The sequence below is a fragment of the Crocodylus siamensis genome, chromosome 6, assembly GCF_052110815.1.
Source record: "Crocodylus siamensis isolate JL-2025a chromosome 6, ASM5211081v1, whole genome shotgun sequence".
NCBI classification, from domain to species: Eukaryota; Metazoa; Chordata; order Crocodylia; family Crocodylidae; genus Crocodylus; species Crocodylus siamensis.
In genome coordinates this window covers 25630548-25654996 of record NC_143400.1, presented here as the reverse complement: position 1 = coordinate 25654996, position 24449 = coordinate 25630548, and the positions used below count along the sequence as shown (strand labels likewise).

Genomic DNA, 24449 nt, shown 5'->3' with positions numbered 1-24449 from the left:
CATCACCCTGGCACCCAGCGAAATTTGCCCTGACTTGCGCTACAGGTTGCTGCCAGTCTCAGCCTGACTTCTCAGCTCCGTTTAGTGCAACAAGCCTCCCTGGGTCGCATTGAGCCAACCCTCAGACACAAGGCTTCTGTGCTTTTAAATAAGAATATTTAATATTTACAGCAGGTCCCACTTGGGTACATGGAGAGAGAGAGAGGGAGGGAAGTGGACTAAGGGTTCATACCCATCCACCATCAGGCTGAGTTGGAGAGAAGGCTAAACAGGCCAACAGTACAACAGCTTCCTGCTTGCACTGTCTTAGAGAGGCCTGGCCCTAAGGAGGAGACTGTCTTGCAGGCCTGAATCCTGCCTAATGGGTGTTGTCATATTGCAGATATTTGGTCAGTGCAGAGAATCGTAGTTACTTCAGTGGTAGGGCCAGGTGCTGAGGATAGACTCCTGGCTGATCCCCAGTGCCCAACTCACTAGGCTACACCCGGTTTCCAGAGCTGGAACAGAACCCAGGAGTCCTGGTTCTGAAGTCCTCCCACCCTGCTTCAGTCACTAGGACCCCTGGCCTCCACTTTCCTCCAGAGCTGGGGACAAAACTCAGGGGGCCCGACTCCCAGCACCTTCACCGGCCCCAGTCTAACCCAATGGACCCAAAGTTGTGTGATAAAACCCTGGAGTCTGAGCTTGCAGTCCCGACTCTGCTGTAATCCAACAAGACTTTTGCTCCCAGCACTCCCATGTCCTGGCTCCCCGCCGCTCCCTCTTGGCTGCACCCCATTTTTCCAGTCAGTCCCTTCTCCCTCCTGCCAGACTGCCACTACTGGCAGTAGAACGTGAGGGCATCCTGCTGGTTGCCTCGGATGAAGGCGATGGGTGGACGCAGGTCCCGGGAGAGGATCTCCAGCCAAGCCATGTAGAGTGCACTGGGACAGGCTCCCTTCCGTACCACAGGCAGGCTCCTGGAAGAAGGGCAGAAGCAATTATGAACGGGAGGACACTGGTCATCTCTTCCATCACTTGTCACATTTGGGGCCTAGGGCAGGGCTTCTTTTAAAGCAGCGTTCTCCAGACAGGTCTAGCACCAGGTCATCCCCTCATGTGACACTAGGCAGAAGGTGGCATTTTAGGCTCATTGACCAGCTCAAGTACGACCTCTTGGGGGAGCAGGGAATGCAGAAGGTTGCATTTTTTGTGAGACCTTTCCAAGTGAAACAGGCACGCAAATACTCCAGAAAGGGATTGTTGGTGGATGTTTACCCTGCCCCACAATTGCTGGGGGACCTCCCACAAGCTGGGACCTTCAGCTCCAGAGCCAGTTCTCACTAGGTTTCCACAGAGAGGGTGAAAGGAGTAGAGGGGATGGGGGCTGAAGTGTCCATTTCAGCAAGGAGGCTGAGGTGCCCTTGCTCCGTGCCACCCCCCACCCCTTACCTTTTGACACATCTTTGGGGGGGGGTGCACAGAGCAGAGCCACAGGTCACTGCAGCCCCTGCCTCACAGTAGAGGAGGCTGCAGCATTTGGATTTGTTGCAGCCAAAGTGGGGGTGCATGCATGGCCCTTGGCTAAAACGCTTCCAAGTGTATTTTACTTAGAAACATGTCAGTTGTTCTGCCGGGGCATGGACGCACGTGCGCTTGGAGCTGTTGGAGAACGTTTCCAAAGGGCGGCAGCTGTTCTGTGCTGTTTGGGCGTAGGCACACATCACGCCTGAATCGTGCATCTGTACAAGCCTTTTCAAGCTGCCTGAAATGGTTCGAGAGTGTGCCCGGAAAACGAAGCGCTAGGTTGGACTTGGATCAGCTCACGCATGGACCCCAAGTGTTCCACATGCAGCTCGGCTCAGTCCTCCAGGCATCCCACATTGCATTGCTGCCCAATCCCCCACCCACCTTGTAACTGGCTGCTCTGCTATGTGGCCCAAATCCTCCTGCCCTCCTATTTTCTCTCAGTCTTGTTAACCCTTTTTATCAATGAGCTCCCTTGCACAACTGGTGCTATCAAAGCTGTCGTCTTAACAACCAGCTCTGTCCTCACTCCCTACTCCATAGTGGCCCCCTTAAGTTCCCCCTGGACCCTGGCACCCGGGAAGTGTGGGCTCCAAGCACTTCCCCCTCCCTGGCACCCCCAGTCAGGCAAGCACACTGCAGAGTTCAGTCAGGTGCAGGCTGCTGAGCTTCACTGAACTCATGCTGGAAAGCAAGGGGAAAATCAGAAAAATGAGCATGCTCCCAGCCACAGGGCACCGCCCCCTGAACCCCCAAAACAGGAGTCCGAGCACTCCCCAGCTCACCCACTAGGAGGTACAGTGGCCTGGGTGCTTGCTCTCACCCCTGGTATTGGAGCCAGTGCCCTTCATGCACAGGTGTGGCCCAGGTCCAAATCAGGGATGTTTGAGAGCAGGTCAATTGCTGCATGTGTTTGCACCCAGGTGTTAGGCTCAGACCAGCTGAAATGGCTCAGCTCTGACATGCTTCAGCCTGGGTGAAAATTGGAGCAGGTTTGCTACATTTGTACCTGCCCCTGCGTGTCCACATGGGACAGGAACAGCTGCTGCCCTTTTGGAAAGTTCAGCCCCAAAGGCACATGTCTGTACCTGGTGTCCAGAGCCTGGATCAGAGCTGTCCACATGACAGTCCCTGGGCCGCATGCAGCCCGCAAGGGGTTACGCTGTGGCCCCCGGTTCCCCTATTGCTCCACAGCAGCTGGTATTTCTGGTCTCCCTCCTCGGGCTGCTGCCTCCTGCCCAGGGAGCAGGCCTGTGCGGTGCAGGGCTGCCCTGGACGGTAAGCACTACAGCAGACACGCGGCCAGTTCTCCCAGGCAGGCGGGCTATTACAGAAACTGGCCGATAGATGGTAAGAGAGCCTGGATTTACTCCAGAACGAAACGTAGAGCAAGCGAGCAGATGCGACTGTTACACCTGCGTGTAGCCGCTCCCCGCTTCCTGAGCAGTCACTGTGCCCTGGAGAGGAGCAGCTTTACACAGGTGTAAAGCCACGTGTTATATGTCCACTCCATTTATTTATTTATTTTTTATTCCATGGCCGCACCTCGTGGCTGGACACACTGTGACATTTTTGTGGGAAAAATACTCTTTCCTGAGAACAAGCATTTTTTTTTTAACCTTTGCCAGTTCAAAAAAAAAAAATAGTCTGAACTTCCTCATTTGGTACAAATGGGTTTCAGCAGCTGAGCTTTTAACAATAGGATTTAAGGGGATTTTTTTTTTTTGACCCTGAGAGAAGTTTCTAGCAGAGAAAAGGCTATTGAGGTGTTTTATTTTGACAAAACTGACCCGCTGCATTTGGGTTTTCAGTTTGTTAAAATGCTTAAAAATCAAGAAGGGACTTTCAACCTACAGGAAAAAAAACATCCCGGAAACAATTCATTTTGAAAATGGCAGCGCCTGCCTGTTTCAGATCCTTTACAATAGGACCTGGCAACATACGGCAGTGCCACCGGGTCCAGCCTGTGCAGCCGGCGGGGCTTCGTTGGCCAGGGTCTTTGCTGTCCCTGCATTTCAGGTGTGGGGAGAGGTGGCGGGGAAGAGACAGGCTGCAGCAGCCAGGTGTGGGGACCAGCTCCCCATCCACCTTAGCCCCCAGCCCGGTTGTTCCAGCCCATGGCTCTGAGAAGTTGCCAACTGTGGCATTTGAATGTGCTCTTGGGAGATACCCTGCTCCCCCTTCCTTACGAGAATGGTCTGGGGAGAAGGCCTTTCTTTAGCTCCCACTGTCAAGCTCCAGCCCTTCTTTGACCTGTCTGAAAGGGACTCTGGGGAAGGAGAGATCTCTCCCGTAAGGAATCCTCCCAGACCTTTATGGGCAGCTCAGTCTGCCCCAGCCCGTGGCCGGCAGCCCCCAGGCACCCCCCGCCTTGTCCTGCCCCCGTCCCCCGGTTCCTCTTCCTGCTGGGAGGGTGGGCTGCGTCCGGTCCCGGGCAGGAAGAGAAGGGGCTTGGACTTACATGACAATGAGGGCAGAATTTCGGGAGTTCTCCTGCAGGATTTCGTGCAGCCGGATCTGCTGCTCAGACTGGAGGGACAAAGCAAGGGTCATGAAGGGGCTGGCATGGTGAGCCCCCCCTGCTCCCTCCCATTGCCCCGACTGCTGGGTCTGTGGGCTCACCTCCCTTTTCTGGCATTTGCATCCTGCCCCTGCCCCTGCCCCTGGAGACAACACCTGCAGCGCTCGGGGAGGGGGCCTGCCTGCACACGCAGCACAGTGGTGGGGGGACCTGTCCAGGTGCTCAGTTGCCTGCCCTTGCCATGCTGGGGAAGCTTGCAGCGCAGTGCAGTAAGGGAGGTGGGGGGCTGTGACCGCTGCTAGGGCATTGGACTGCTCTGCTCTAGCCCACTAGAGCTGGGGTAGATCCCAGGTGTCCCGGCTGCCCGGGTTTTCACCTTCTTCTTGTAGATCTGGAGATCTTCATCCGACACTTTCCAGGGTGCCTCCTTCTTGAGGGCTTCCACCGCCTCAGGGTCCCGCTGACCCTCGTTCAGCCGGTACGGTGCTAGCAGGTCCTCAAACTCCTTCTGGCTGCCAGGCAAAGCGGAGGGTGCTGGGACAGCTCTGTCTTCACCAAGGCCCCCGGGATGGAGCCAGGGGGGTCCTGACTGCAGTAGGGTAAGTGGTAGCCTGCTTCCTAAGGGGACTGGGGGCCAGGATCCCTGGATTGTATCCCCACCTCTGGGGCTGAAATGGCATCAGTAGAGAATCTGAAGGGAACACGGGTCTCGATTCTCCGCCGCCTCCTGCTCGGACCTGCTTGACCTCGCTCCTCTTCCAGAGGTGGTGGCAACCCTGGCTCATCGGCCCCGCTCTGTTCTAGCCCACTGCCCCCGCTCCTCGCACCAATGGGTGTGTGCGGGACTTTCCAGTGCCCTCGGCTAAGCGGATACTGGGGAAGCAGGATGAAGGGAGGAGTGGGCTTCCCACCTGCTCTCTTCTGGCTTCCAGGCAATGTCAGGCAGCACGACCACCTCGTTGAAACCCAAGCGAAACTTGGCGAGGAGGAGCTGGATCCTGCCATGGAGATGGAGAGAAATCAGGCAGAGGAAGAGAGAGAGGCCAGACTGGGGCCAGCCAGGGCTACTCTTTTGCAGGGATGAGCCCAGCTGCCTGAAGGGATGCGTCACAGGCCCAGCACCAGGGAGTCCTCCAGCCCCAGAGGGAGGCCTGCATGCTCGGACAGCAGGTAGGAGTTGGCACCGAGTCCCACTGGGCCATTTCTCTCTGGGGTATACCCCAGCTCTGGAAAGGACGTGGGATTTCATGTGGTCAAGTCGGTGGGGTCTGGGCACCAGAGTCCTTGGGTCCTCCCAGCTCTGCTGGGGGACGAGTGGCATCTGGTGGGTTAGATGGGGGGTGTTGCCCCTGTCCAGATCATGGGGGTCACCCTCAGAGGGTCCTGGCCCACTGGTCCCCTCCTTACTCTTCCCGCTGCTCTTCGGCATTGGCCAGTTGGCCGCTAATGAAGACCCGGACTTTACAGCGGCTCCAACGCTTCCGGCGCGTCAGCAGATATGGGATGAGCAGGGTCAGCCCTGGATGGGGGAGAGAGGATTAGCAAGATGGGCTGGCCAAGATCTAGTGCATTAAACTGGGGGGTGGAAATCAGGATTCCTGGGTTTTATCCAGCCCTGGCAGAGTGGGCTCGAGCGGGGCTGGCTAGAAGCCAGGACTCCTGGCTTCCTCCTTGCCCCAACTTGTTCTGAACTGTTTCCCTCTGGATAACATGGGGGTCACAGCACCCAGTGCCAGGGTGTGGTGAATACTGGTGTCCAGATGGGGTCAAGTGAGGCAGAGGCAGGGGGGAGTTATAGAGGATGTGGCTAAATTGCAGTTGGCAATGGGGCATGTGATGGTTTGGTCAGCCCAATGAGTAACACCTCTGTCCTCATGATGAGCTGAAGGCAAGAAATGAGATGCCTGCCCAGGATCAGCACAGGCCGGGGAGAGCTCAGAAGCCTCCTCCAGTGCTTGCAGGAACGGGGGGGCAGGGGGTGTCTGGGGGACCAGCTCCCCCTGGGGAGAGGTCCCGGCTGCCCAGCACTGCATGTCTCCCCGGCCTGGGCTAGCACCGCCTGCAAGCACAGCTCAGCCCTTGCGCACGACCAACTGCATGGTGCACAGTGTTGTGCCGAGGCAGTGGGACCAGCCCGGCTCGTGGAGAGTCCTGGCGGGCTGGGCGGCCGGGGAGAGTCCCGAGCAGGGACCAGGCATCCCCATTCGAGGAGCCAGAAATAGGACACTGGCCGCAACCGGTCCCTGGTCAAGGGGCTGGCTGGGGTTGAGCTGCGCCACGCACCCCCGTCATCGAAGAGCCAGTACACATCCAGACATTTCTTCTTCTGGTTGCTCTGGAAGAGGGTCTCCATGTGCTCGTCTGCCCCAACCACCCTGACAGCGCTGCCTGTGGGGAGAGGGGTTGGGAGGGCTGGGAAAGGGGGACAGGAGCTCCAGTAGGCCCCTGCACGCCCCTAGGACAGCCCCCCTCATCCCCAGCTCCACCCCTAACACACATGCCCCCCTCTCAGCCCCGCGACCCATGCCCACCACCCTTCGGCCCTGTGCCGGTACCTGTGCTGGCTGACGACTCCCGGCGCTGCCTGTCCCACTGCAGCGCTGCCTCGGCGTCCTGAAACATGGGGTTCACTGGAGAAGAAGAGGGGGTTAGAGCCATGGGGCCCTCAGCCCAGTCTGTAGGGGGACGGAGCCTCTCCTGGCCTGGCAAAGACTGGCTTTTGGGGAGGGAGTAGGGGAAATCCTGCCCCTGCCCACCTGCGCTGAAGGGAATGGGCCTGGCTCTGTGTGCATATGTGTGCGTGTAGTCCTTGATCCCCACTTGTGTTCCTGGCTGTCCTAGCCTGACACGGCCCCGCTGCTGCCATATTTGTGCTGGCCTTGTGGTGTTTTTCTGACGGGTTTTTTTTTTCTGCTGGACGTGTTACGCCGGCTCCCCGCACTGCAGGAGTCAGGCCAGGTAAAGCCCTCTTCCGCACCCCCGATGCCAGCTTAGCTACCTCAGTGTACCTCAGTGTTGCTATGCCAGCAAAGCTACATGGCAGAAGCTCCATGGCATAGTCTGGATCCGTGTCATGACCAGGGCCACAAGGGGAGTCTGTGGCAGAGGAGTGTGTTGAGCCCAGATCTCTCCCCAGTGCCCCTAAGCACTGGGCAGTGTTCACCATCTCTTGAGCAGCATCCTCCCCAGCTCTTCCAGCGACGCACTCACCATAGGCCCGCACTGTCCGAGACACATCGATCCCCTCCTTCATCCTGAGCACGCAGACTCCGGCCCGGCAGTCGAATGCATCACTGGGAGGGGCAGACCAGGGTTACAGGGACAGCAGCACTGTCAGGGCCCCAAAGGGCCTATAATGCACTTCCCCTGTGTTCAAAGGCAGAGCTCCTAGTTCTGTTTCAGGGCAGGGGGCAACTCTCCGCGTCCCCAGAATAACCCCGATCCACTTAGGGATTCCCTCCCTCGATGCCCCCCACCTGGGCCCAATACCTCTCCCTCCCCCCGGACACCCCTGGTCTTGCTGCCCAAGGGGCCTTGCTATGAGCTTGCCTCCTCATCTGCCCAACCCTGACTCCCCTCTGTCCACCTCCCCCAAGTCAGCCCTTACTGGATGATGGCCACGTAACGCTGTAAGTTTTGGGGCGAGTCCGTCTGCCAGTTCTGTTTGTAGCCCAGCACGACTGTGTTTGGCTTGAGACGCCCTAGACCCGAGACCTGGGGAGGAGATGGGGGGGACACCGCCGGTCAGCTCAGGGCGATGGGGGGAGTAGGACACCGACAGCAGCACGGCACAGGTCTCTGCCCCACTCCTTCCGGCTGGGGCAGGGCGCTCGCACCTGCATGAGGCTCCGGGCGCCGCTGCGCAGGTCCTCTGCCGTGATGACGGCGTAGAAGGAGCGCACCTTGCGTGCATTCAGCCACTTGATGTGCTCATCCGAGTCACTGACCCCAGGGACGTCCTGTGGCTGGGGACAGGCAAGGGTGGGCGTGAGGGGTCGAGTGCCAGGCCCCTGCCCCCTCCCGCACAGCCCCAGCCAGCGCCGTACTCACCTCGGCCACATTGCCGCAAATCATGAGGCTGACGCCTTTGGTGAAAGCACTAACGAAATCCACCAGGGCTGGGCGGAAGTTGGGGGGGCCTGTCAGCACGAGGCACTGGGGTCTGGAAGAAACAGGAGGCTTAGCAAATCCAGAGATACTACAGGGCCTGCATTAGGTCCCAGCCCCCTCACTCTTAACCTGCAAGACCCCACTGAAAGCTTCAGATGCGGTCGGTGCCTCAAACACCGCGATGACATGTGCAGGCTCTAAAGGAAGCCTAAACTATGACGGGCTTGCACTGCAACCATACGCGATAGCACAAAAAGGGAGCGTCAACCTGTGGGTCCCACCTAGGTGACACTTTCCAAGTCCACGTGGCAACTCATTCAGTTCCAGTAAGAAAAAAAAGTCATTGAAACAAAGAAATGTGAATAAAACCAAACGGGGAACCCCTATTGCAATGCTACAGGAGTAACCTTGAACAAGCCATGGGCAGGAACGGCCCTCTGTCCGTCTGGAGTCTGCCCAGCTGGTGGGAATCTGCATTATGTTGTGGGGGTAGCGAGGTAGGCATTGACATGTTTGTTCTTGGGCTTTTCAAGTGCGACAATAACAGTTCGGGCTGTACATTTGTCTCTTGCCTCTCTTCTGCGTTGTGATCATTAAGGAAACCATAACTGTACCTTACCTTTTGTGTTTCAAGGGTGAGTCATTAAGGGAATTGTAGCTGTACCTGAATTTTGTGTCTATGCTTGCAAAAGAGATCCTGATCATAGACAGGCTGCAGTCTTGTCTCTAAAGGCTGGAAGGTCCTGGGTTTTTGGTAACACCGCTGTCCACCCAGAGCAGAGAGAGAACCTGGAGGTCCTGGCTCTCAGCACCCCCCACCTCTAATCCACCATGCTCGACAGCGGGCTTACCGGAAGTTTTTGACATGGTCTTCTACTTCCGTTAGGCTGACAGAGTAGGAAAGTGCCATGTTGTATGTCCCAGCCTGCACAGAGGAGCCCCAGTTGACAGCTGCGGTGGGATGAGGAAGAGGATGCAGAAGAAAGATCAGGAGGTCCCACACCTACATCTCTCCTTCTAGTGGGAGAGCACGTCTGAAGCAGCGAATGGAAAGGTCTGTATATCCCACAGAGGATTCCTGCAGCCCTGCTGCTCTCGTGTCATGCTCCCCCTTGCTCCCTGATGTGACTGTCAATTCTCCCCTTTAACGTCCTACTTCGCTTTCCATATTTCAGACCCACCCAGCAGCGAGAGAGAAAGGGGCTGGGAGGCACCTCCTTACCTGGCTTCTTGTAGCTGACATAGGCCACGCTGATGAGGATGATTCCTACCACAATGAGGGCTGCCCACCAAGTCAGCAGGAACATGATGACCACGGAAATCACAGCACCAAAGAGGGCGCTCCATTTGCTGAAGTAGCGGAAGGTGGGTCGCCAGCCTAGGGTTGAGGGGGGTGATGATATGCACTCGCAGGGATTTGTAGCATGGCACACTCATCAGACACACCCATCCCCATTCAGCTCCATCCACCTCCTGCAACACTGAGCACTCCCAGCTCACTAGGGCCAGTAGGTTAAAGGCTTTGTTCAGCTTGGCTCCACTCTGCCCTTCCAACTCAGCCCATCCCTTCCAGCCCATTGTATTCAGCCCAATCCCACTCTACCCATCCCAACCCATCCAACTCAGTGTATCCAGCCTGACTCCACTGCACATAACCCAGCGCTCCAACCCAACTCTACCCTCCCCTCCCCATATCCACCTCAACACCCTCCTATTCAGCACAACCCTTCCACACGTATGTGGTCAAACAACTCTGTCCGCCCCAGCCTAGCCCTTGCAAACCAAACCAGTTCTTCCAATAAAACCCAACACTACCTTGCACAGCCTAGCTCCTTCATCTCATCCCACTCTACCCTGCTCTATCCTTCCTTCCAGCTCCACTCAGCTCCTACTGTACCCGGCCCTGCTGTCCCAATCCAGCTCAACTCCCTCATGCAAACTTACTCCACCCCACGCAGCCAATCCATCTTGCTGAACTTATCCAACCCAAACTGATCCTACCCAGCCCAGTTCTAGCAAAGCAACTCAATTCCTCTAACACAACCCACTCCACTCCCAAGCCAGCTCCACTTCTCCACTAACCCCACTCTCCTATGCAGTCTGATCCAACTTAGCTTATTCAAGGCAAATCTGCCCTGTCAAACCCAACCCTTACAAGGCAACATGATTCCTGAGTAAGCCCCATCCTTGCGCCTCAGACTATGCAACCCTTTCTACTCTACCTAGAGCAGCTCCTCCAACTCGCACCATGCGACCCAGCCCTTCCACATCAGCTTCTCCAACTCAGCCCTTTCAGTAGCGTACTGTACCTGGTGAGTTGGTAATGGTGGCATGGAAGCAACTGAAGTTGATGAGAGCATAAGAGCAGAGGAAGAAGTTGGAGATGATGGGGGCAATGGTGTTCAGCTCAGCTGTGGATGCAATAAAAAGAGATATTAAATGTGGTGGCCCACTCCCAAGCTATGTGGCATGGTCTCCTTCTACTCATTCCCAGGGCAGGGTCATGATCCCACTCACCAATTAGGATGAAGGCAATGGCCAGAACGAAAGTCAATGCATAGCCCCGGAATGGCTCGTTGTTCTTGCCATAGCCTTTGGCAAAGAAGCCGATGAAAGGGTAGAGCCTGTCCTGACAGAGGCACTGCAGACAGGAAAGGGCAGGAGTGAGCGGGGCGTGCCACAAGAGGAGAGAGCTGGTTTACTGAATGATCCTGGGAGGTATGGTAGCATGCTTGCGGGGGGAGAGGGGAGATGGAAGGGAGGGGCTGGGAGAAAGACATGCATTTGGGCTGTAATGATGCCAGCAGGGGTTAGTGTTTGGCGTGATAGTGGGGTGCTGGCACATGAGGGGGTTATGGAGGATGTTCAGATATTAGTGGGGAATTTCTGAGGGTCTCTCTAGGGTACTGCAGTACTCTGGGGTCCATGGATGCGGGGGTGTCCAGATCAGTTGCCACAAAGGTGTTGTTGGGGTGGGGAGATCTTAGGGATTCTTGTGGTGTCAGCTGAGGATTTAGGAGTGGTTGTGACACTGGGATTTCAGTCATAGATGGTGCTGGCAGGGCTGTCGACAACTGCAGGGTGTGATTGCACATGGGTGTGCCAGTGGAGGTATGCACAGTGTGTAGCAGCTGTTGTGATGCTGCGCCCTTCCACTTCCAGCGCTCTCCCCAACGCACCTGGAAAACCTTGGGGGCAGAGACGAGGCAGGCTAGGGCTGAGGAGAGGGTGGCAGCAAAGATCCCAGCTGTGATGAGGGGACTGAAGCCGGACACCATACTCATGGTCTGGGGAGAGAAAGGTCCCACTGTAAGTCCCAGCTGAGAGAGGCATCCCATCCCAGCCTGCGAGATCCTCTAGCCACCTTCTCCCCTGGTTCCCATGGTCTACCATCAACTCCCAGTCCCCCCTGCTCAGGGCTGACAGCTTCCACAGGCTCTCCCTCTCAACACCGAGCCCTCCTATAGTCCTTCCTCCTCAGATGAGTCCCCACCCCAGGCCCGCACCCTCCCCGAGCCCCCCACTCCCCTCGGGAGGTCTTGCCCCCATCCTCCAGAGTACCTGGTAGTTGTTGGCCAGACCATATTCACAGGTCCCAGTCTGGGTGCATGAGCTGAAGTTCCAGCCATAGTGGCAGCCCAGGCCCAGGCAGTCACCTGTGGCATTGAGGAAGCCCAGGGTGTCATTCATGCTTCCAGATGCATCACGCAGGACACAGGAACCTGGAAGGAAATGGGGAAGATGAACCCTCCCAGGTCAGGACGTGCCTCGTGCTAAGCCCCCAGCCCCACTGCTCCCGCAGCACAGTGCCCTCTCATGTCGGCTAGACCCCCTCCTCTGCCCTGTTCCCACACCACGGCATCACCTATGGTCGCGGAGACAGCCAAGTAGGAGAGTGTTGTCCAGAAGATGGCTAGCAGGGTTCCTTTGGGGATAGCCACAGCGGGGTCCTGCAAACAGGGACAACAGTCAGGGCTGGGCAGCAATTGTACCCCACGGTGCTGCAGGCCAGTTCTTCCACCTGACCCTGGTGGGCCTGGGAGGGGCCTGGCTGCCCACCTTGAGGTCTCCAGAGATGTTGGCCCCAGCCAAGATGCCAGTGGCGGAAGGGAAGAAGATGGAGAACATGCCGAAGAAGCTGCTTGACTCTCCCCGCCAGTCTGGCCCAAGATTTTCCACGAAGATATCCCCTGTGGACAGCGGGAGGCAGAGGGTGAGTCCCGCAGCGGGGATGGGGCTGTTGGAGCCAGCATCCAGAGGAGGGACATGCCACTGCTCCTTACCTTTGTAGCTGAAGTAGCCTTTGGACATCTTCTCCTCAGTAGCGGGCAGCAGGGTTCCCACAAAGTAGTTGATAAAGGATACCATGATGACAAAAAAGAAGACGACTTGGGCCTGCAAGCGGGCGTGGAGAAGAGATGCGAACCCAAGACTCCTGGCTCCCGTCACTACCTGGGCAAACCACGAGGCTCCCCTCCCACAGCCGGTAACGCAGCCCAGGAGTGCAGACGCCCAGCCCCCTGCTGCAACTCGCTAGAGCCCAGTCCCCGCCCAGGACCAAGGGCAGGATCCAGGCATCCTGGGCACCCTCATACCTTGGCTTCCCACTCCATGCCAGCCAGCGCAATGCCCATCAGCACAGTCACCGTGATGACTCCCACAATCCGGATATCGTTTATAGGATCTGTCATCACCACGTCAAACTCCTAGGGGGTCACATAGAGATGGAGGTTAGCAGGAAGGAGCCTGGCAGAGGAGTGAGAGGCAAAGGGTCAGGGACTGAGTGTAGGGAAGGAGCCATGGGGCAGAGGAAGAACTGGGATAGCAAAGAAGGGGAGAATTAGAGTTAGAGCTAGGACTAAGGTTCGTGCTAGGATTGAGAAGTCAGTGTTGGATTGAGATTCAAATCAGGATAGGGCCAGAGTTTATGTGATGATAAGGGCTGGGATTAGGGATTGGGTTAGATCTGGGGCTCCTTCTCCCATGGGAGTTAGATTGAGGGCTCAGGTTAGGATCAGGGTTAGAGCTGGGGTAAGGGTAGGGTAAGTATGCGGCTTGTGTTATGTTTATGGTTAGGACTGGGGCTCGAGTTTGGACTAGAGAAGGGCTAGAAATGGAGTGATGAATGATCTTTTGGTGTGGCATTACATTTGGATAGGGTTAGGATTAGGTGTAGTGTCAGCATTAGGTTTAGCATCAGGTTTGGAGTGATCATTAGGGTCAGGTGACAGGCCAGTGTGGGGGCTGGAGTGACACTTAGTCACAGAAAGGCTTAGACGTGGGCTAGGGCTGAAATAATAGGGTTAGGTTTGGAAGGAAGACTAGGGCTAAATTTAGGGTTAGGTCTGGACTGATGGTTAGAGCCTGGGTTGGGTTTCAGGTCAGGTCTTGCTTTGAACTGATGGTTAAAGTTAGCATTTGGGTCATGGGATGGTCATGTTTAGGGTTGGAATGTTGCCTAGGATTTAGGGTTCAGGTTGCAGCAATCAGTAGGGCAGGGCTGGGGATAAGCTTAGGGTTGCTGCAGTCACTAGTTCTGTGCTTAGGACAAGGTTGTGCTGGGGCCCCTCTTACCAGCAGCAAGTCACGCACGGTCTCGGCAAACCCCACAACGTGCATGGCCACAGCCACGGCATTGGCGAAGGAAAAGAGAAGCCCGATAGGGCCTCCCAGCTCAGGACCCAGGCTGCGTGAGATCAGGAAATAGGTGCCTCCTGTGCTTGGACAGACAGACAGTCAGGCTTGCTCAGCAGGATGGGATCCAACTCTTGACTTGGTGCAGCCGTAAGGTGAGCCCTAGAGACTGTGTGCGTGTGTGTGTGCATGCATGTGTATGCATGTGCGCACACGTATGCATATTCACATGGGCCTGCTATTAAGCTGAACTACCTGCTTCCAGCATGGAGCGCTCGCTTGGCTTCCAGCTCATCCTGCCTCCATATGTTGCAACCAGTCCAGCCCCCACTGACCCCACCACAGCACCAGCCCTCCCCGCCACGGCCGAACTGGGGACTGTGGTTTGCTGTCCTGCCATGGCTGTGCTGGTAGCAGGGTGCATGGAGCCACACAACTCACCTGCCTTGACCTTGCCATTGGTAGAGATGGCCGAGATCGAGAGCCCAGTGACAGTAGTGACCAACGCCGACATGAGGATGATCAGCCAAGTCAGCCCTGTGGGGGTGGGAGTCAATGAGTGGTGAAAGCCGGAGGATGCACCTGCTCCTTGCTGCCTCTGGGTGGGCTCCCACCCCCGTCCCTCCTCTCCCAGCTCCCTGGCTGCAGGGAAGCAAGCCCCATTACCGATTCCAGCCTGAGCCGTGATCCAAGGCAGCCGGAGGTAGAGGATCACACCCCAGATGTTCAGCATGCACCGGACCTGGGGAGAGAAACCAGAAAAGAGCAGATGATGGGAGCCCAGAGTCTGGCCCGCTCCCCAACTGGCCCCATGCCCCCCTCAGAGGGGAAAAGCTCCCTTTACCATCACGCCAGTGACCCAGCCAAACCGGACAGGCTCTGCCACGGAGGCTGCTGCCTCTGGATCGTCGTCCGTCGCCTTCGAGTTGGGGACCCCAGGGTCCGGGACTTCAGGGAAAACCTCTCCATTTTCCTGGGCACAGATGGAAAGCAGGGTTAGAGCCGCCCGGCAGACCCTCCCCGCTCTGCCCCCAGCACAGCTCCTTTAACGGTGTCACCCTGTCCTGCACACCTTGCAGCACTGATCCCAGCTAACCTGCCCGCCCCTCCTTCCCTCACCTCCAGCAGAAGCACAGTGCCCACCTTGCTCCCCGCAGCGCCGTGCCCCCCCACCCTGAGCCCACTCCCCACATCCTGCCCCTACCGCATTGCGCAGCACTTCCAGGGAGGGGCGGCTCTTGCGGGCTCGTCCCGGCAGCACCGAGTGCGCATAAAACTCATAGCAGGGGCTGGCATCAATGGTGGTCTCGTAGTCCGGGGGCGCCGACAAGGAACCCCCTTCTTCTGACTGGCCCGAGCCCCCCGGGGCTGGAGGCTGGGGGCCACTGGCCTCTCCCCTGCTGGGTTTCTTGGCCGGCCTGGTCTGGAGCCTCCTCACCTTGAACCGCCCCAAGGCCATGACAGTTTTATAGGCTGGAGAGTCCATGGTGGAGCGGGGGGGTGAGTCACAGGGTCCTTCTGCTTGGAGCAGGGAGGGTCAGGAGGGAGTTACACGTGCAGGCACGAGGAGCAGGATCCAGTCCCCCCAGCCGGCACACACACACGGGCACACAAGCATGCACACGTACGGGCGTATAGCAGCCGCCTGTAAAACCGAGGCACGGACTCCACCCTGGAGGCAGCAGTGAAGTCAGGGCCAGAGCCGAGGGCAGATCCCAGGATCCCCAGCCCGCTAGTGCTCATTTCTCTCCCGGGACTGGGGGTAGGGCCCAGCACCCCTGCTCTAACCTGCCAGACCCCACTGTCCACCAGAGCGAGACATGCTGGGGAACAAAGCCCTGGCTGCACTGATCTGTTCAGGGAGAGGAGTGGCGCCTCGTGGCTGCAGGTGGGGGAAGAGAGGTGGGAGCCGGGATGCTGGGGCTTGATCACTGTGTCCAGAAGCTGAGTGGGCGTCTGGGGAACAGTGGGGTCTGTCTGCTTTGGAAGAGGAGCAGGGTCTGGTGGGCTGGGGCTGGGAGTCCCTCCAGAAGGGGAGAAGACAGGGTGGTTGCCTGTCCATCCATCTGTACCGTCTCAGGTGCCCAGGTACCTGCTCTGCAGCTGCCTTCCACGTCCTGCCGTGGCCAGTTCACTCCTTCGTTCTCCCTCTGCCTGCCAGTGTCCTGCTTTATATGGGGCCCTGGCTAGGAGTCCGGGCCAGGCCCTCCAGAACCGGCCCAGGCAGCCCCTGGCCGGCCCCACCAACCTGCTCCTCATCCCATCCCCACTCCTCCAAACAGAAACTTTCCAGCAGGAAAGATCCCCCCTCCTCATTGCCATGCTGTTTGCTCAGCTTATCTCCCCTGCGTTCTTTCCACTGGGCTTGAATCATCCCAGTTTCGCCGGGGGGGGGGGGGGGGCAGGGGAGGAGTGTGGAAAATAGCAGGGGCAGGGCAGGTAGTAATCCCTGTACTCCTCCCCGCCTGGGCAACCCACAGGCCTCTAGGTGAAAGTGGGGGTCCAGGGCTGGTCAAGAGGCCAAGGGGAATTGGTCACAGGGGACTATTGTGGAGTGGTGTGACTCCACACACACACATACACACACACACACACACACACACACACCTTCCAGCAGGGGTCAACAGGGACATACATGTCTGCACATTTGCACACCTGGAACAGGGCTCTCCCCTTCCAGCAGGGGGCAGCTTATGCACATGTACATCCACACACACGCTCACATGCACACTCCCTTTTGACTAGTCAAACAATGAGCATACATCCAGGGTTTGTTCCCATCCTGAACCTGGGGAGAGCCCAGGAGTTCTGTGGCTGTAGTTTGATCTTTTGTGCAAAGAGAACGCTTGGCACATTTGCATGTGCGGGCGAGCGTGCGAGTGTGCGTGCACACATGCATGCACACTGACCCCTGCTGGAAGGAATGACCCCTGTTAGGAGCATGCTGCTCATCCCCAGGGGGATCCTATCTCGCCCAGGGCTGCTCTCAGGGCAGGGCAGCTGAGTGCTGTGCCTGTGGTTGTCCTCAGGCTGGTTGCCCAGCCACAGCCCCTGCACAGCATCATATATTCATGCCAATAGAAATAGCTGCCCAGCCACAGCCCCTGCACAGCACTGTATATTCATGCCAATAGAAATAGTTTTGCAACCAGACAACTCCAGTCTTGTATCTGAAGCTGGCCAGGAGAGAAACCTCCCAGGGTAGATTGGGATTGGGGTTGGAAGTCCTTGCATATCTGCACGCCTGTCCTTCCAGCCTCTTCCCAAGTACACGCTACCCATCTGTCCACCTACATAGCCCATTTGTCTGTCTGTCCATCCCTCCAACCAGCCTCGATCTCCATCCACACCTCCCACACATACGTCTACTCATTCATCCATCCATCCAGCCAGCCGCTAACTTAAATCTCCCCTCTTCCATCCCTTCACTAGCTCAGCAAACCCCATGCACCTCCATATAAATATGACAACTTCTCCCTCTCTGTTTCTCTCTCTGCCCCTTCCCCCATCTTCTTTCTCCTTGTATTTCCTCCCCCTTTCTCCCCCCACTCCCCCTTGCAAGAGGCCCGCCCCGTTCTTTTGTTCCATTCCTGGAAAAACCAACATCAACAAAACTTTTCTGACTTGACCTGGGGAAATCCCCTCTCCCCTGGACCTGCCCCAACTGCAGGAGGGTGAACCACGATCTCTGCCAGGAGTCCTGATCCACTCCTACCCACCGCCGTCCCTGCTTAGACCCCATCCCCGTCTGTAACAGGGAAGCACACCTGGCCCCCCAGGCACCCCCATCCCCAAAGGGTCACACTCCTCTCTCACAGCAGGGCTTGGACCTCAGTACTCCTGGCTCCCAGCCCGGCTTGCTTTCACCCTGCCTGCCTTCCCGTCCCAGAGGCAGAACCCAAGTGTCCTGCTTCGCAGCCCCCCAGCTCTGAACCCATGAAACCCCGCTCCCTTCCCAGAACTGGGGCACAACCCAGGAGTCCCGGCTCATAGTGCCCCTTGCTTGAACCCCATGCAGAGCCAGCACTGGCAGCCAAGAGTCTTGTCTCCCAGGTCCCCTGGTTCAAGCCAACTAGACCCTACTCTCTTCCCAGAGCTGGGGAGTGAAGCCAGGAGTCATAGGCACCCTCCCCTCTCACCCCTGGCCTAAACAGGAGACCCACTGCCCCAGCATTAGCTTCCCAGACTCACCTTCGGGTCCATCAAGATCTGGCTCTCGGCACTTGGCTCCTCCTTCCCCTTGCTCCTGGTCTTCACTTGGCTCCTTTGCTCTGTGCAACTTCTTCTCACTGCCATTCGCCATCCCTTTGGGCACTAATTCCTTCCCTTTCTCCCCGTTTCGTCCCTGCCAAACTGTCCCTGTCTTCCATTCACACTGATCTGCCCTCTTCTTTTTTTTCCCTTTTTATTTCCGTCTGTCCACACCCATCTCTGCCCCCCCCCCCCAATTCCCCGCCCCGCCCCCCCCCACACCTTGTGGAGCATATCCCTAGGGCAGAAAGTTTCCTTCCAGACGCATGTACCCCATGACCCCCACCAGCTCCCAGGAGCTCAGTCCTGCCTCGTTGCCAAATTTCTCTCCAGTGTCAACAGTATGGGTAAAGGACACTGTGCACCATATTGCAGAATATGGGAATTAATGTGAGATCCCTGTCAACACTGCAATGGTTAGGATACACAACCTTCTGCTATACATCTCGGGATTCATAGATGTCGGCTTCTTGTGCTATTGGGGAATCCTCCTCTGGGATCAGCAGCACGGGGTATGATACACATCACAAGGTTTGCCAGCCGTCTCAAATCCTCCGTGTTTGGCATTTCAAGAGCCTTTCTCCTGGGTGATCAATTCTGCCTTATTGGAGAATCCCCATGAGGGGGAGCATTATTGGGGCCAGGATATACAGATAACCACAGGATTTCCCAGCTCTCCTCTAGCATAGCTCCCAACCCTCAGGCTGGGCAGGGGAGAATTTTCTCCTCGGGGATGGGTGCCATGGGACCTTGGGTACATGGGAGGCTGGCTGGAGTCCCATGCCCAGCTATAATTAACCACAAAGCCAGCTGGGAGCCTATCCAACATTTCCCCCTGATCAGACTCCGGCTCCGAAGGACCTCTGAAAGGTCAGCGTCACCCTACAACAAGCGCCCACAGGTAGGAGAGGGCTTGGAGGGGGGTGTGAACCCCCTGGGGAGCAGGCAGGGATCCAGGGGAGGGGTTCCCAAGGCAACACGCGATGCACAGCAGACAGACATGACAACACAAACACACAAATGCATGCACCCAAACACATAGGCATGCTACATCCACCAGAAAATCAAACAAATCCAGCCCACACAAGCCTCAGAAAACAAATACACCACAAATACGTACAACACAGACATGGCCACGCACAGCACAAGCACACATGTACAACACAACAAATCCGTACGCCATGAGCATATGGACTACGCACACCAGACATACACAAAAACAAATGCATGCACAGACCACCACCCTCCAAGCTATACACAATACACAGAAAACATACCCAACACATCCACATAACATACACACACACAAAACTACGTATATCACATATGCACACTTAGCACACAACAAATACACACTCATGAATATACAGACCAGATATAAAGTATCATAACACACATGTATATCCAAAACAACAAATACAGGTGTACACCACACAACAAACACCTCACAAACTTCCAGGCCATGCATAAACATGCCCATACATAGCCACACAAAAAATACACATCACGAACATTTAGATCCCATTAATACACACAGGCATGTCTACACGTTCAATTAATGCTTTTCAGGTAATGAGCATTAAATCTAGTACCTCCATTGTGAGGTATTGGAAAAAGGCTCATTAGCCTATTTTAATTAGCCCATTTCAATCACGTTAGCTAAAGAGCTTGTTTTTGCAGGGGACACTCTAATGGGCTTTAAAAGACACTAATGCATATTAAAGTGCACGTGTAGATGTGCCCACACACCACACCAAAAATACGCACATGACTCAGCGGTTTTATAGACGCATGGGCCGCAAACACAATTATCTACACATGCCTCACACAATATGTCATGCTTAGCTCAGAAACTACACAATAGTACATAATACAAGGACCCCCCCACCACACACACACACAACACACACACAGTAGATGTTCAGTGATAAAAAAAAGGGTTTAAGCTCCTAAGGGTGCTATTTCTTACCCTGCCTCATTGTGGTTCACAGAGTGAGGAAAAGGCCACGGGGCCTTTCGCATCCTTTCCCGGCAGGTGTCTCCTGGCAGGGAGGATGTGGTCAGGTGTGGGACCGGACTCCCCAGCAAGGGAAGAGGAGGAGGAGGCCACGTCAGAGCCCCGCAGGGAACTGCTGAACGAGGACCATGCCCGGCAGTTCTTCGAGGTGGCACTGGAGCTCTGCGCACAGAACCAGCTGGTGGATGTGGACGTGATCTCGGGCTCACGAGCATACCATGCCCACGCTGTGGTTCTGGCAGCTGTGAGTTCCTTCTTCCGAGAGCGGCTGGAGCAAGGGGCAGTGGGTGAGGTTGACATGAGCCAGCTGGCCACTCCACATGGCTGGAAAGCCATTCTGGATTTTGCCTACTCAGGGGTTGTGGAGACCACATCAGACACTGTTCAGGAGGTGGTGGCGGCAGCTCAGGCCCTGGGGGTGCCACGAGTGGTGGAGATTTGCCAAAGAAGATGGCTCAGTCCAGAAAAAGAGGAGGAGGGAAGGAGGACCCCATCTGATGAGCAGTGGGATACCCTGCATAGCATTGAAGAGCTATATGGAGCTGAGATTGGCTGTGACCTGGACCTGGAAGCTCAAGGAAAGACTTTCAAAGGTGAGTTGGGGAGGGGGGAGCTGCAGGTAGGGAAGGAGCCCAGAGCTGGGCTAGGAGGATGGCTGTGGTGGGGTTGCCCATCCCTACCCTCGTCCTCTCTCCTCCCGCAGTGCACCGTGTTGCCCTGTGCTGTGGCTGCGAGTTCTTCCGGGCCATGTTCACCAGCGGGATGCGGGAGTCAGTCCAGGCCACCCCACTCCACACCCTCTTCTTGGTGCCTGACCTCCACCTCCTCATCTCCTTCGCCTACTCAGGAGCACTAGGAGGCACCTGGGACGAGATCCTGGATGCAGCACAAACTGCCCTGCAGTACCAGGCATCGGGCATCTTCTCCCTCTGCATGGACCTCTTCCAACACCAAATGACCCCGGAGACCAGCCTAGACGTCCTGTCCTTCGCCCAGGCCTATGACCTGCGCCAGCTGGCCCGGACAGCTGAGGACTTTGTGCTGATGAACTTTCCCTGCGTCTCATCCACCCCCAAGTTCCTGGACCTCTCTCTGGACCAGCTTCTGTGGTTCCTCCGCTCCGACGCCCTCTACATCCTCAACGAACTGGAGGCCTTTGAAGGTGCCCTGCGGTGGCTGAATGCAGACCGGGCCCAACGGCTGGGGGAAGCTGAGAAAGTCCTCAGATCCATTCGGTTCCCCTTGATGTCCGGGCGGGAGTTAAAGCGGGTGCGCGCTGTGGATTTCATGGAGAAACCGGGCCGGTTCTATGACCTGCTGGTGGAGTCACTCTCCAGCATCCCACCCGGTAGGCCCACTATGGAGCGGCTGCCATGCCGCATCCGCACCACGGAGAAGGTGCTGGTCATCTGCGGCGGAGACAGCCTTACGTCAAACATGGCCATGCGCTGCCCCAGCCGGGAGCTGAGGTTCGCCCACCGCTTCCTCAGTGGCGTCGGGCTGGTGAAGCAGGTGGAGTGGCGGTACTTGGGGGAGTTCCCTGATGGGCCACGTTTCCGCCACGCCGTGGTCGTGATGGGCAACATGCTGTATGTTGTTGGAGGCAAGCAGTACTATGGGGTGAGGGACACACTGACCACAGCGTTCAGGTAAGCGGGAAGTTTGTACAGCGCAGGGACTTTGCTCTCCAGAGGGTGCAGGCTCCAATCCAGTCCCATGGCAGGAGACTCGGCTGGCTCAGGGGGTTAAAGAAAGGAGCACGGGCCCTTCCCTGTCCAGGAAGCCCCAGTTTTGACACAGTATTAAACTTTGGGGGCTCAGGATGCTGAGGAATGGAGCCTGGCACCTTCTCTTTCACAGGGTGCCAACTCTCATCTGACCCAAGGATTTGCTGGGAGGTGGTGGAAGAGGAGATCCCCTTTCAGCGGGTGTTGCTCCTGATACTGTCCCCAGGCAATGGGGGACAGGTTAGCCTAGGAGATGAGGAATGGGGCTATTCCCTTGCAAGGGGTGCCGGTTTCAGTCCTCTCCTTGCTTTAGGTTTGACCCCATGCAAGGCTCCTGGGAGCGCCTGGCAGACATGTCTTGTGGACGCAGCTACTTTGCAGCCGTGTGTGCAGGTGGGCTGCTCTATGCAATGGGAGGCAGCTCTAATGACCAATACTGCATGGACTCGGTGGAGTGCTACGACCCAGCTGCCAACGTGTGGAGGTGAGATGGGGATGGGAGCGTTTCCAGGCACCTGTGTCCCTGGTCTCCTAAGACGCACGCAAGCCCGATTACCTGTGCCATGATGTATGCGGTCCAGGTGTCTAGAGATCCACTGGGATGAGACCTGGAGCCTGGGAGGTTACAGACCAAGGCCCGAAGGCCCATAAGACATAAGCCAAGGTAGCCCTATTTCTAGGAAGCCTGGGGTCCTTGGGAAAGCGGGAGAGCAGAAGCCAAGGCCAGAGGCAGGCAGCCTGGTGGCTGCAGGTACAGGCTAAGCCCATTGACACGGGACCAAGGACTGTTCCTCTTTTCTCTTAATTTCCTTTCCTTCCTGCCCACCTGGTTCTGGTTTCTCCCCCCGCAGACCGTCCCACCCTCTCCCGGCTGCGCTCTGCGGCCAGGCTGCCTGCGTGCTGGATGGCACCATCTACGTTTCAGGCGGCTGCGACGGCTCCTGCCGCTGCCTGACCGCCCTGCTCCAGTACCACCCGAAGCACCCACCCACCCAGTGGGCACCTATGCAGGAGGAGCGTGCTGGCCATGTCATGGAGGCTTTGCGGGGACAGCTCTACGTGGCGGGGGGCTTGCGCTGGCGCGACGGCCATGGGGGTTATGCTGACCAGCTGACCTGTGAGGTCTACAGCCCTCGTCTGGACACCTGGACCCTGCTGAGCCCTCTGCCCCATGCCCACGTGGTTGCTGCCTCAGTTGTACTGCAAGGAGAGCTGTATGTCCTGGGGGGGTACAGCCATAACACATATCGTGACACTCACCTAGTGCACAGCTACCACCCAGGCCAGGACCGCTGGATATGCCTGGGCACCATGCCCCAGGCCTATGCAGACCTGCGAGCCTGCGTCTTGTCTGTGCCACCTGCTTTGAGGGAGGGCTCCCCCCCACGGCAAAGGAGGCTCTTGACACCACCCCAAGGGGAATAGGAGCCTCCCTAGTTCCTCCCTGTAGGACGAGGGGCCCTGATGCCCCTCAGATGCTCTCGTCCGGTCTACCCACATTATGGGTGCTTTCACTGATCCGCTGCAAGTTGGTCAGAACTATTCATGTTGCACCTTATTGACCACTCTACAATGACCTGTTTAATCCACCCAAGGCCTGCCTCCCTTCGCAATGGAGCAACCTCCTTATGGAGCAACCTCCCTGACCAGGATTTGTCTGCAGATATCCTCTGGATTAAGGAACGGGATTCACGGAAAGTCACAAACAAGTGTCTTGTGACAAACCTCACTCGTCAACCTGTTGGCTTTGAACTACCGCGGCAAAAGCGGTCCCTGCTAAACAGGCTCAGGACAGGCCAAGGCCCCTATGCAGCCAACCTTCACCGCTGGGGCCTCAGCGCTAACCCATCGTGCACTTGTGGAGAGATACAAGCAATGCTGCGCATCAGCGAGGAGTGTCCCCTCTACAAACTTAAGAGCATTAATAACTTTGAACTCAGCTAACGAGGAGGCTATTGCTTGGCTTCAGGGATTTGCACTTGCTAAATAAATAAATGGGGGCTCTGTCATATGAGCTGAGAGGCCTCTTGGATCCCCCAAACAGGACGGGGCCATGTCTGACATGACAGGGAGATCCTCTACACTCTCCCCCAAAAATGGATACTCTTTCTCATACGTGGGACATCAGCCTGGCAGCGCCCCACAGGACTGGGGTATCTCTGATGGAAAAGGAGAAGAGATGGGGATCAGCAGGGGAAAAGCCTGCTGTTTCCTGCTCAGCCGTGGCGTGGGTTGACTGAGGTTGCTGTGTCCAGGGGCAAGGTTTGTCCACCCCATCACGGTGGGGCCAGTACCAAAGTAAGTCAGTAAAGAGGGTATGAGATTCATAGTCCTGCCTCATTCTTTTAAGGAGATTGAGGAAGAGACACAGACATATCCCCAGGGCCCCAGAGAAGTAGGAGCCAAAGGTTAGGACCCAGGACTCCTGGCTTCAAGCCCTGCTCCAACCTGCTAGAGCCAATTCCCCCCTCCCGGATCTATGGAGAGAACCCCGAGTTCCCAACCCTTGCATTTTCTGTCACTGAAATGAGGAGCAGCTGATTTAATCTGGTCTTGGCTCCAGTTGGTATCAGAATCAGTCCAGCTGGGGTGAGGCTGGGAACCCAGACACCGGAGATCTATTCCCAGCACGGGAGGGGAAGGGGGTCTAGTAAGTTATGAAGGAGGAGGGGACCTAAATCCT

General features: G+C 56.8%; 2 protein-coding genes across 5 annotated transcripts; one reads left to right on the top strand and one right to left on the bottom strand.

The window, feature by feature from the left end:
- Window positions 1-73: 73 nt before the first annotated feature.
- On the bottom strand, window positions 74-18020 carry SLC12A3 (solute carrier family 12 member 3). The gene is made up of 26 exons (XM_090051870.1): window positions 17223-18020; window positions 14976-15289; window positions 14616-14744; window positions 14213-14513; window positions 13712-13851; window positions 12733-12843; window positions 12421-12532; window positions 12197-12327; window positions 12003-12087; window positions 11699-11859; window positions 11317-11424; window positions 10655-10778; window positions 10447-10548; window positions 9360-9515; window positions 8989-9088; window positions 8078-8189; window positions 7864-7992; window positions 7635-7741; window positions 7238-7320; window positions 6583-6657; window positions 6311-6415; window positions 5435-5546; window positions 4939-5025; window positions 4404-4539; window positions 3968-4035; window positions 74-959 (listed from the first exon to the last, which is right to left on the bottom strand). The coding sequence occupies exons 1-26, from the start codon at window positions 17278-17280 to the stop codon at window positions 818-820; spliced, it is 3288 nt and encodes a 1095-aa protein (XP_089907996.1). The 5' UTR covers window positions 17281-18020; the 3' UTR covers window positions 74-817.
- On the top strand, window positions 9365-23503 carry KLHL33 (kelch like family member 33). 4 transcript variants are annotated; one of them, XM_090051860.1, is made up of 5 exons: window positions 9365-9502; window positions 20014-20632; window positions 20887-21688; window positions 22080-22250; window positions 22618-23503. In XM_090051860.1, exons 2-5 carry the CDS (start codon window positions 20077-20079, stop codon window positions 23189-23191), a joined length of 2103 nt encoding a protein of 700 aa, XP_089907986.1. In that variant the 5' UTR covers window positions 9365-9502; window positions 20014-20076; the 3' UTR covers window positions 23192-23503. The 4 variants fall into 4 exon arrangements, with proteins under 4 accessions (XP_089907986.1, XP_089907984.1, XP_089907985.1 ...); XM_090051858.1 differs by having other exon boundaries at window positions 20743-21688; XM_090051859.1 differs by having other exon boundaries at window positions 9397-9502; window positions 20058-20632; window positions 20743-21688.
- The last annotated feature ends 946 nt before the right edge of the window (window positions 23504-24449 follow it).